The 12,659-nt window shown below is 37.5% G+C and overlaps 1 protein-coding gene across 4 annotated transcripts in view; it reads right to left on the bottom strand.

The window, feature by feature from the left end:
* The window catches only part of ZNF654 (zinc finger protein 654), a 63,970-nt gene that overhangs the window by 45,976 nt on the left and 5,335 nt on the right, over positions 1 to 12,659 (bottom strand). For 2 of the 4 annotated variants that reach the window (XM_084801975.1, XM_084801974.1), the window contains exon 2: positions 507 to 594. The exons of the other annotated variants lie outside the window; for them this stretch is intronic. In XM_084801975.1, coding sequence (XP_084658101.1) covers positions 507 to 554 — 48 coding nt within the window. In that variant the 5' untranslated portion in view covers positions 555 to 594. The remainder of the gene's footprint in view (positions 1 to 506; positions 595 to 12,659) is intronic. 4 annotated transcript variants of the gene reach the window in all.

Raw genomic sequence — 12,659 nt, 5'->3', positions numbered from 1 at the left:
CTCCTCGACACATGGCAACAACAGGATATCCAACATCAGCCCCAGTGAGGACCTGGTAAGGATAGTGTAGGCCTCAAACCAGACCCATGACTCATAGCAACGAACATTCGAAAGTAAACATATGTGGACAAAAAGCCATACTGCGTGATACACTACAGCTTCTGTGACAAGATTTTGTTTGTTTGTTTGTTTTATTTTACTGGGGGGAGGAGAGGGATTTTGGTGCATGACGTGTAAATCATAGACAGTCACTAAAAGTAAAAAAAAAAGCCACAGACATATAACAGGAACATATTCAGATCCTAGCCACATATTAAAGATCACTAGTCAACATCTTTTGGCAAGGTTATTAAATCAGCTACTGATATTAAGTCTCTCCTATCTGACTATCTGAGAAAATTAATTTAGAAAAGGAAAAATATACTGAAATTTGCATATGCTGAGTCTGCTAAATATCCCATAGCTATTATCAACAGTCCATTTTTTAAGTAGAAATAATTTGTTACCTGGTGGCAAAAGGACACAGACACTCTTCTCTTTCTCCTGTCAACCATTTCTTCAGTAAACAATTCAGCAAATATACTCAATGGTTCCCTATTTGAAAAATAGAGTACTTGAGGATATCTGTCTAGGTTTACAGCAATTCTTCAGTTCTGGTTTTTATAAGTTTCATTGTTTGCAAAGTGTCCCCCAATGCCCACCAGAATGCACTTTGAGAAATTTAAAATTATTACAGTCCCCTACCAATTTTGGTTTGTAAGCTTTGGTTCTTTTAGCCACAAACACTTCTTAAGTTGGGGGTGGAGGGAAATCATTTGTTAAATAAGAGACTCTATAATGAAGTAATTGTATTTTTTCTATCCAAACCACTGACATCCCCTATATTTATATTCACTGAATTAACAAAAGATATTAAATTTGCACAAGAAAGAAGGAAATTAAGTAAAATCATATTACAGGAATGTATTCCATTCAAAAGGAAAGACATCAAAACTAGCTTCACACAAAAATCAATAGACTACGAAAAAGTTTGAAACAAACTCCAGAGTATCGATATCAAATACAAATATACTTCAAAGCATTAACTCCATACTAACAAGCAACCTTGGTTTGCGGCAACTGCCATTAAAACACTGTAAACAACTCTTTGAACTAAGATCTTTGTAATATTTAAAATTAGTTGAGATTTTATATTTTAAATATTCGGTTAAATAGCATTCTGCTAGTTTACATTTGAATGGTAGGCAGCATTTTCTATATAGCATTTGTATTTTTAAACAGTAACATCATCCAGATGCAATCAATTTTTTAAAAACATTCTTTCAATAAGAAAGGTAATGTTTCTCTATCTATACTTTGTATAAAATAAGAGACAACATTCTTTTTTTCCTCTTCTGTAACCCCAACACTTTTCTATAAACTAGAGGAAACAGCTAGAAAGTCTATACTGGTTAATGAAAAAGAAGGGTAGACACCAAAACATCAGCCAGAATACTCTCACTCTTCATCCTCTTTCTAAACTCTGGACAGTATGACTTTCTTTTTCTCTACATTCTTGTTTATAAATTATGAACTTAGTCCTTCTTAAAACATACCATAGTGGCCAGGCATGGTGGCACACACCTGTAATCCCAGCACTTGGGAGGGCACTTGCACATGCACATGTCCACAAACAGACACAATTAAAAGTAAACCTTTTGTTTGCTTGTTTTTTAAAAAAGTATTCACTGGTTTCCAAAGACTCTGTGTGTGTGTGTGTGTGTGTGTGTGTGTGTGTGTGCGTGTGTGTGTGTGTGTGTGTACATATATTCAAAAACATCTAAAAGAACTTCATTTCTTGGTGATTATCTAAGTGGTGCCAACATGGAGTAGAAGAGTGCTTTTATGATTTAATTTAGTAAGGTTAAATGTCAGGGGAGCTGCAACAGCCCAGGTACCAAGGTACTCAAAGTGTCTTAGCACAAGGATGGAAACAGGAAACAAGAACAGAACCCTGGACTGTGAAGACTGTAGGACAACAGCTGCACCTGGGGTTCCTCACACAGTGTGTGCACGCTGTGCTACTACACAGACTCCAGGCCTACTCTAGCAAAAAGTACCAGGACCACACAGAAGAAATATGATTCAAAGTCTGGAGTATGCTCTACTTCTAATATAGGAAACACCAGTTAAGATCTGGCACCCACAGTTGCAAACCACCAAGCTCATAAAATTTTTAAAAGGAAAAATTCAAACTACTTTCTGGGTGTAAAAATATTTGGGGATAAGAACTCTCTGCCAAACAAACAAAAACAGTGGTACAAACCACTTGGTGGAGCGCTCTAGTAAAATCTAAATGCAAGTTATAGAGGACAGAGAGAAAGCTCAGTCAGTAAAAGGCCTGCTGTACAAGCAGGAAGACTCAAGTTCAGATGCCTAGCCCTCACATAAAAGCTGGGCATGGCATCATGCATTTGTTCTCTGGTAGGGGACACTACATTTTCAGAGCTCTCCACCCAGCCAGCCCAAGATCTAGGCCCAGTAATATCCTGTTCTAAGAAATAAGGTGGAGCTGGGCATAATAGTGCACGCCTTCATGAGGCAGAGGCAGACAGATCTCTGTGAGTTCCAAAGCCAGTCTGGTCTTCAGAGAGAGAGAGAGAGTTCTAACACAGCCAGGGTTACAGAGAGGGACTCTGTCTGTTTAAAAAAAAAATTAAGGTGGAGATAGATTGAGAAAGACACCTAAAGTTGGCCTACGTAATAAGAAACCAGGTCTCAAACCAAAACAAAGAATACATGCTTAACCTCTCTGAACCTCAGCTGATTGTTAATAAAATGAAGATAAAAATAGTGCTTAGCCTGGGCGGTAGTGGCTCACATCTTTGATCCTGGCACTAGAGAGGCAGAAGCAGGCCTGGTCTGCAGAGCCGAGTTCCAGGACAACCAGTACTACACAAAGAAACCCTGTCTTAAAAACAAAACAAAATAAAACAAAACAAAAAAACCCAAATAAAAGTGTTTAATATTGTTGCAAATCATAAATAAGAATCTAGGACAGAGAGTGACTCTTTCTTTTTCCTAGAAGACCAGCAAGTAGCTTAAAGGCTGTACACATTCTCCATCCTACGTCATTAAGACAACGACTGAAAAGAGATAATGCATGAGCAAACTGCACCAGTGCAGACTTGCAAACAGGCAGTGTGGCTGTTCCACATGATTTGCAACAGAGGCTCAGACTGTGGGTGTTTAGATTACTGCTGGGGTATATTTGTTTGTAAGGCAAGCTATGAAGTCCTTAAAAGAATCTCCTTTGGGGGCTGGAGAGAGGGCTCAGCGGTTAAGATCTCTGACTGCTTTTCCAGTGGACCTGGGTTAATTCCTAGCACCCACATGGCAGCTTACAGCTGTTTGTTAACTCCAAGATCTGACACTCTCACACTGATATACATGCAGGCAAAACACCAATATGCATAACTAATACAGAGAGAGAGGAGAGAGGAGGGGGGGTAGAGATCTGATTTTAGAACCTCAGATTAGCACATAAGGAAAATGGAATTATAACATTTAAATTTCAGAAGGGTAAAGACTTCAAAAAATCTCTTTTTAGTGAAATATGTTATCTGACTATTCTTTACAGCACTTCCTTTGCTCCTAAATTCCAGATGTAAGCACATAGGAATGAGCTGACTTGTAGTCAAACTGTTTAATCTTACTACAAATTAACTGTTTCATTTTTTTTTTTAGTTATATTTTTCTAGGTTGCTACATATTTATTATAACCTTAGTTTCCTGGATAAAAAAATATTTTAGGTCATGAGAGTTGAAAGTAAAATTATTTTGCAAGTATCTTAATTAATTGTGGCCCAAAGATTGTTGTGAGTTTTACTCCTTCTGGAGACAATGGGAAACCATTTCACCACCATTATTATATGCATGAATATATGCAAATTTTAGAAGTTTACAAATAATGTCTATAATCTAGATAGTCATGGGCAATAGTTTTTAAAGGGTTCTAAGTTGAAAGAAAGTAAAGTAAGAACAATGCATATCTATTTTATTTAGAGTTGGTAGGGACTTCTAAAGTATTCTAAATAACATGTAGAGATGAAAATGTTAATCATTTTATTAACATTTAAAATATTTCCCATGTTTTTCTCTTTTAAAAAGACAAGATAATAAACTTAACTTCTACTGATTTTAAATTATCACATGTTTACATTTGAAGGCTAACTGCTATCATAGGCCACTCCTGTTGAGATTAATGGATCTTCACATAGGTTCATAGGGGACATAGAATAAAAGTTAATTATCATTGTATGAGAAACTTCAGTAAGCTAAATTTAAGTTTTGGGTTTTTCTTTTTTCCTTCCCTTCCCCCTTTTCTCTTCTACACTGTGGTAGTTAGAATGAGAGTGTCCCCATAGGTCATATATGTGACCACTTGCGTCTCCAGGTAGTGGTGCTGTCTAGGGCAGTTTAACCAGTATGGCCTTGCTGGAGGAAGAATGCCACTGGAGAAGAAAGGGCTTTGAGAGGTAAAGCCTTGTGCCACTTCCAGGCAGCTTGCTTTCTGCCCCTGTTTGCATCCGAAGATGTGATCTCTCAGCTTCCTGCCCCTGCCCCAATGCCTGCTGCTTGTTACATGTCTCCTTATCACGTTATACCTCTGTAACTGTAAGCCAAAATAAACTCTTTTTCCACAAGTTGCTTTGTGTCATAGTGTTTTATCACAGCAATAGGTAAATAATACACACAATCAGGAACATTTGTAGCATTGTTGTTTTGTGTTTTTTTTAAATTGGTGTCCATGACATTACTTCTACTCAATCAATAATGGATTTTAAATACTATAATATGTATCAAATATATATCCCAGATATACTACACTTTATATGTCTATCATAGTAGCTAAAATGTATAGGCTGGTTTTTATCAACAATAGCCAGGCTACAGTCAGATCATCATATACTAGCAATATAACTTGACCAAGTCATTTGCTCTCTCAATCTTAGTTCCTCCCTTATCTATAAAATGGAAATAATAGTACATAGCATGAAGGGTAGCAAATTAATGCATTGCAATAAGCAAAGCAATTATCAAAATCTCTGATACATGCATAACATTGAAAATAAGCGTAAGAAGCAATATATATATTACAATTTAATAAAATATTCTGGATATTTAAAACTGCTATAGTTTGAATGTCTAAAATTCATGTTGTAAAAACTTAATTTACATTCTGATAGTGTTTGGAATTGGAGCCTTTTTAAGATGACATCACAAGGATGGGGCAATCATAATAGCATTAGTAATTTTTACGAAGACAGAGACAGAAACAAAGACAGAGAGAACCTAGTATATATGCTCCCTTGCTCTTGACACATGGTATTCTCCTCTAAGTTTTGATTCAGTAAGAAGGCCCTAGCCAGACACTTCAACTTCTAGCCTTGTAATTACTACCTACTAGAATTATAAGAAATCTTTTGACTTTATAAATTACTTAAGTCTGTGGTATTCCATTTTAGCAACAGAAAATATACTAAGACAATGTTAAGCTTTTGTTACTGTATTTTTTAAAAAATCATTGCCCCATGCAAGTAAACTCAGTAACATTAAATAGAGAGTATTTAGAACATTATATTTTGGAGTAGTAAAAATATCCTAGTGATATCAACTTTAGTAGTAGAAATATATATTAATATACATAGTATACATGTTTGGGGATAGTGTTGATAAGCAATTTCCTCATAATTGAAAGATTCCTTAGTGCTCTCAGGAAGTAAACAAACCTAAATTCAGCAAAGCTGAAGCTTATAAGATTCACAAGTTGATAGGGACAGTTAACAACCTCTGCAAGAGAAGACTCCTAAAGGCTGCACTGTCTACCAGCTGCACGGGGATCTCCAAGGATGCAGCTTTCCTGACTCATCGCCATTGGGGGTTAAGAGCTCAGGAATGAGTCATTCATGCTCCTACAAGTCACACCCTTATCCCTACTCTGCTAAGTAGCCTCAATAAACTCACTGGATCAGCAAGCTTGACTTTGGTAGAATTGTTACTTTGGTTCCTATCTGAAGTGAACACACACTTTTTCATGTCTTCCAGGAAAAGTTGACACAATAATGTATATAGACTACCACAGAAGCCAGAAACCAAGCCTGTCCCCCTTTTCCTTAATGTTAGTTAAGTGATAAGCCATAGACTCTGTCACCCACTCCTGAATGGGGGAGTTATGTCCGCCATGCCATAACTCGGGCTGGTGAACATTGATAAAGAAAGGTATAATCTAGTGCCTACTCTATACCCAATATCAGTAATCTCAAATGATCCTCTGTATATCAAGTCAACTCATCACTCACTGAGCAGCTGCCAATGGAGACCTCCATTCTTCTTTATCTCCCGCCACACCCACACACTCTCAACAAATCAAGTGTTCTGCTGTTGGTGACCACCCTGTCTTCCTGAAACACATCTAGTATGCCATCTGCTACCTGGTTTTCTCCAATATTGAATTTCTCCAATTATTCTTAGGGAGCCATTTGAGTTCTATTTCAGTTCCTCCAACTTCAGTTCTGGTTCTTCTTCTTAAGCTAGTCTGTATTTTCTCACTATGTGAATTCATATCTTACATCAAAAACCATCTGCACAGCTACAAAAACCAGAGTTCCCTTGCCACGGTGTGATTTCTAGAAGTCTAGCTATCTTTGTTTTCTTTTAATATTTATTTATTTATTTACTACATATTACATATACAGTGTTCAGCCTGCATGTATGTCTGCAGGCCAGAAGAGGACACCGGATCACATTAGAGAAGGCTGTGAGCCCACCATGTGGTTGCTGGGAATTGAACTCAGGACCTCTGGAAGAGCAGCCAGTGCTCTTAACCTCTGAGCCATGTCTCCAGCCCTCAGCTATCTTTGAACTCAACTTAAATGGGGTATAATACCTTAAATTTCATGTTTAGATTAAACCAAAGAACTTCAGCAAAGAAGCTGTGTAAGAATCTAATAACAGTCATGTCTATTTGCCCCATTTATAGAATTATACACCTTCTCTTCATGGAGCCTTTATAAACAAGTACCAACATTAGCATCACCCATCTACTGCATAGTTTTCTATTCTTTATGATTCACTGCTAGTTTGCTACTACTTACTGCTTCACCATCTCCTAAATCCCTGACGATTACATATTAATGTGCACCTGAATGGCATCCAGTACACTAGATTATATTGGTTACTAACTTACTACAGACTAATTTCACTGGATTTTTTCTTTTGCAGTACTGGGAATTGGTCAGCTCACTATAGCAAAGCTGCACCTCCAGCCTTTTTTTCTCTTGGTTTTTTTATTTTCCTTTTTTTGATTTATTATTTACTTCATATCCTAGTAGAAATTTCTCCTCCATCCTATCCTTCCAGATGACTTTTATTTTCAAGAAAAGTCTCAATAAGTTGCCTGGGGCTGAGTTTCAACTTCTGCAATGCACATAGGCCTTGAACTTGCAACCTATCTACTTTCTTTTGTGCCTATATCACCAGACCCACCCAGCTACAGAGATTTCTTAAATTTGATTTAGACTGTGTGTGTGTATATATTTCTTAAATTTGATTTAAAGTGTGTGCATACATACATATTCATATGTATAATTTATCCATACACATAAATACATATATTCTTTTTCTAATACATATATTCTTATATATATTCCTTTTTAATTATTTTTATTTTATGTGCATTGGTGTTTTGGCTGCTGTCTGTGTGAGAGGGTCAGATCTTGGACTTATAGACAGTTGTGAGCTGCCATGTGGGTGCTGGGAATTGAACCCAGGTCCTCTGGAAGAGCAATCAGTGCTCTGAACTATTGTGCCACCTCTCTAGCCCCATACATATATTCTTAATAATTATGGCATGAGCTACAAGTATCCTAGATAAAAGTTGTATCACAGAGCTACAATCCCAGCCTGAGATAGCTTTTGTTGTTGTTGTTGTTGTTTGTTTGTTTTGTCTCTCTATGTTAGCCTTGGCTGTCCTGGACTTGCTTTGTAGACCAGGCTGGCCTCGAACTCACAGCAATCTGCCTGCCTTTGCCTCCCGAGTGCTGGGATGAAAGGCATGCACCACCACGCCCGGCCCTGAGATAGCTTTTCAAAACAAGATAACTTACTGATTATTTAGAAAACAATGGTAAACATATGAAAGACTTTGTGTCAATAAATTATGCTTAGGATTTCTCTGGTAAATGTAAAATAACACCTTTACTAAATTCACTTTATCAAATTATCATTTCTGTACACCCACACCAAGGTGGGAGCATTTCACTCATCTTTGGGGATAAGAGAAATTTTCATTATGCAAAATGACTGTACTTGAAAATAATTAAGAAAAAAATAAAAAAAATAATCTAAGCAAGAAAATAAGACATTTTATCCTGTACTTTTCCTTAATTAAAAAAAAAATAGTTTTTAATAGCTGGGTATGTTGATGTACGCCTTTAATCCCAGCATTCAGGAGGTAGGGGTGGGCAGTTCTCTGAGTTTGGGGCCAGCATGGTCTACAGAGCAAGTTTAAAGATAGTCAAGGCTACATAGATAATCCTGTCTTGAAAAACCCAAAAAGAAAGTTTAAAAATAAATTTTAATAAAGAAAACCCAAGAAAATAAGCAGGTAAAATGAATAATAAAACTCAGCCATAAGCATACCATCAAGAGATTCCACACTTGTCTGTCTATGAGGGTTCAAAATCAAACTTCTATATGCACTGAGAAAAGTATACAAGTGCCTTCAAGTTACGAATAATGGGTATGGGAAGCACATGGATTCGGGGTTTGGATCCAGATCTCATGTGTTTATGTATTTATGAGACCTTATGTACATGCTCTAAAATTGAGGGAATGGGGGCCACTATTTGACTGAGGGTGGTAGTGTGAGTCTTTAGTTCTAGCACCCAGAAGGTAAGAGGCAGGCCGAGCTCTGAGTTCAACTAAGACTACGTGGTAAGACCACAGATCTCAAACAAAAATAAGTAAATAAAAATAAAATCCTAAATGAAAAACACTTCTATCTGGTCTTAAGCATCTTAAACAGTTTCCATGTCAATAAACATTCTTTACAAACATGACTTGGATGAGGGGACATAGATTCCGTTACATGTCAAAATTCCTATGCCGTTTGTCACTAAAGGTGCTCTCAGTAATTTATTGCCCTTAGCAACAATTAGACTTCAACTCTGAAAGTCAACCTGAAACAGTATTAAAGAACAACATGTAGACTGATTAGTTTTGCTTTGTTTCCCCTAGTTATTAATAAATAAGTAAATAATCTTCCATGAAATTCACCTTTTGCGCCAGCGTTGGTGGCATACGCCTTTAACCCCAGCACTTGGGAGGCAGATGCAGGCAGATCGCTGTGAGTTAAAGGCCAGCCTGGTCTACAAAGTGAGGCCAGGACAACCAAGGCTATATAGAGAAATGCTGTCTGTGAAGAAGAATTAGAAGAAGAAGAATTAGAAGAAGGAGAAGGAGAAGAAGGAGAAGAAATTCACCTTTCATGAATATTGAAAGTGTCTCTAATACTCAAGTTTTCAAAAGCAATTTTTAAACCCCACATTTTTAAAAACACTAAAAGAAATGTATGAACTAAAGCATTATAATAAATTGATTTGTAGCTCTGAACACTCCCAATATAACAGACTAAGGAAGCTACTTAGCAAAAGTAAGTAAATAAGTACAAATTATTTTGTTAATATTTGCCCTTTTTTTTGTTTTGTTTTTCAAGACAGGTTTTCTTTATTTAGATTGGCTGTCCTGGACTTACTGTGTAGACCAGGCTGGCCTCGAACTCAGAGCAATATGCCTGCCTCTGCCTCCAGAGAGTTGAGATTAAAGGTGTGCGCACCACCACACCCTCATCTTTTATATTTATTCTTTTGGTTTTGTTGTTTGTTTTTATTGAGAAAGGATTTCTCTATGTAGCCCTGGCTGTTCTGGACTTATTTTGTAGACTAGGTAGGTCTAAATCAGGGCTATGACTGCCTCTGCTTCCCAAGTGCTGGGATTAAGGATGTGCACCACCATGCTCAGCCTTATATTTATTCTTAACTGAGCTAGTTTTCAATATTTATTTAAATATGACAGAATAAACACATATTTACTTGTTCTAACTTGCAACTAAGAGTTAAAATGTTTTTGTTTTAAAAGACTTAAACACACACACACACACACACACACACACACACAGAGAGAGAGAGAGAGAGAGAGACAGAGAGAGAGACAGAGAGAGAGAGAGAGAGAGAGAGAGAGAGACAGAGAGAGAGAGAGAGAGAGAGAGAGAGAGAGAGAGAGAGACAGAGAGAGAGAGACAGAGAGAGACAGAGAGACAGAGGTGTCAAAATGGAAATTTTTGACTACATTTAGGTAACTAGGAAAAAGCTGGAGGAAATTGTTCCTAGCTTGAGACTTAAGAAGCTAAAATACAAAACATCAGTGGAGGAGGTTCAGGAACAAGCTAAACTGTGCTTTAAGGACCTCAGAGTCCCAGAAAGGTGGGGCGGGGGTGGGGTGGGGGTAAGGCCAGAAAGTGAGGTACTACATACTTGTAAAAGTGGAAGTGAAAGGAGAGTCAAAAATCACACACACACACACGCACGCACGCACGCACGCACGCACGCACGCACGCATGCACGCACACACAACCACAGGATTAAAAAAATCTCCCCCAGATCTCCTTCTAAGGGAAGGCAAAAATAGAACCTAACCCTTAATTGTTTCTCTGGAGAGAAATATAAAAAAGAGACTCAAAAACAATGGAAGAAAGGACGTATGAAGAAAATGAGTATATGCAAGAATTCGCACACTTTTAATCCCAGCACTTAGGAGGCTGAGGCAGATGGATTGCTGTGAGTTTGAGGCCAGCTTGGTCTACAAAAGTGAGTCAAGGACAACCAAGAAAAAAAAAGAATTCATACTGGATGCTCATAATAAAAGCATAAGGTGGTCTCTTCTTCCTCAACTGGGGCAATTGATCACATCGAAAATTGTGTGTGTGTGTGTGTGTGTGTGTGTGTGTGAGAGAGAGAGAGAGAGAGAGAGAGAGAGAGAGAGAGAGAGAGAGAGAGAGAGAATAAGTTGCAAATGACTAGCTCTGAAAAAAAGGGAAAAATGTTTTTTTTTTAAGTCATGTCCCAAGCCGTGGTGGCGCACACCTTTAATCCCAGCACTCCGGGAGGCAGAGGCAGGCGGATTGCTGTGAGTTCAAGCCAGCCTGGTCTACAAAGTAAGTCCAAGACGGCCAAGATAACATAGAGAAACCCTGTCTCAAAAAACCAAAAACAAAGCCCAAAACAAAAAGTCATGTCCCTCCACCCAGCGCCCATATAAAAAGGTGATTGTTTCTATAACTCAATATCCAAACTTGTTTTCTTCCTCACTTAACTGCGTAGAACCATAAACATGAATGAATCTTTTTTTTTTTTTAAAGCCTAACATTGTTGTGAATGGGGATGGCTAAACAAGCTGGAAGAAGCCTGTGAACACAATTTAGGGCAAGGTAGTTTTCAATTACCCACAGAAATTCCGTGTTCTCATGACTTAGAAGTCAGATGTGACAGGTGGAATCCCAGAAAGTATATTGCTTTATCAGGTAAACTAAGAAAAGAAGAATGGCTAAGAAAGAATAGCAACTGTATAATCATAACAAGACCACAGTGTCATCCATCCTATCTAGTCATGACCTTTTACACGAGAAAACACTCAAACCACTTAAATCAAGTCTGAGCATGTAGCAAAAAAGAAATTCCTCATATTTAGGCCTTATATGTGACTTTTAAAAATATGTACACTGGGGGCTGGAGAGATGGTTCAGAGTTTAAGAGCACTGGCTGTTCTTCCAAAGGACTTGAGTTCAATTCCCAGCAACCACATGGCGGCTCACAACCATCTATAATGAGATTTGGTGCCCTCTTCTGGCCTGCAGGCATACATGCAGGCAAAACACTGTATATATAATAAATAAATCTTTAAAAAATATGTACACTGATTAAAGATAAATTAAGATACCCCAATTAATAGTAATAATTATTAATAAAGATAATACATTATATACCATCAGAAATCTTTCACAAAAGTAAATTTTGCATCAACAGATTAGGGCTGTTTTCTAAGACTATTTGAATTTCTTTGAAGAGACATTACATACGTATTTTGTAAAAAAAAAAATGAGGCAAATCTTTTTTCTGTTATAACCATGTCTTATATGTCTTACGTAGACCACAGTTGCTGTTAATGCTTACTGAAGAATTATTGGGTAACTTTTATTAAGAACACCATTACCCAAAGCAAAAACGTAGGTAGCTACAAAGTCAAGATTAAAAGTATAGCAGGCTTTCTCGTCCAGATACCACTAACACGTTAGACCAGGTTTACTGTTGGGCTATCCTACACTATGCCCCAGTGGAGGATAGGCAGCATTTATAGCCAGCCCCACCCACTGGCTGCCTGTCAGAAAAGAACAATCTATTCTGAGGCATCTGAACGCCCCTTAAGGAAACAAAATTCCTGAAAACCCAGAGAGAAAATGTAACTGCTTTACAAATCACTGCTTCATTAATCAGGAGCATCTAGCTATAACAATATTTACAAACTGACTAAAGTGCAAAGATCGTAACATTTTAAAATATTCT

Source organism: Acomys minous, assembly GCF_964271855.1.
Source record: "Acomys minous genome assembly, chromosome: 11".
In the NCBI taxonomy this organism is placed as follows: Eukaryota; Metazoa; Chordata; class Mammalia; order Rodentia; family Muridae; genus Acomys; species Acomys minous.
This window is presented reverse-complemented; position numbering and strand designations above follow the sequence as displayed.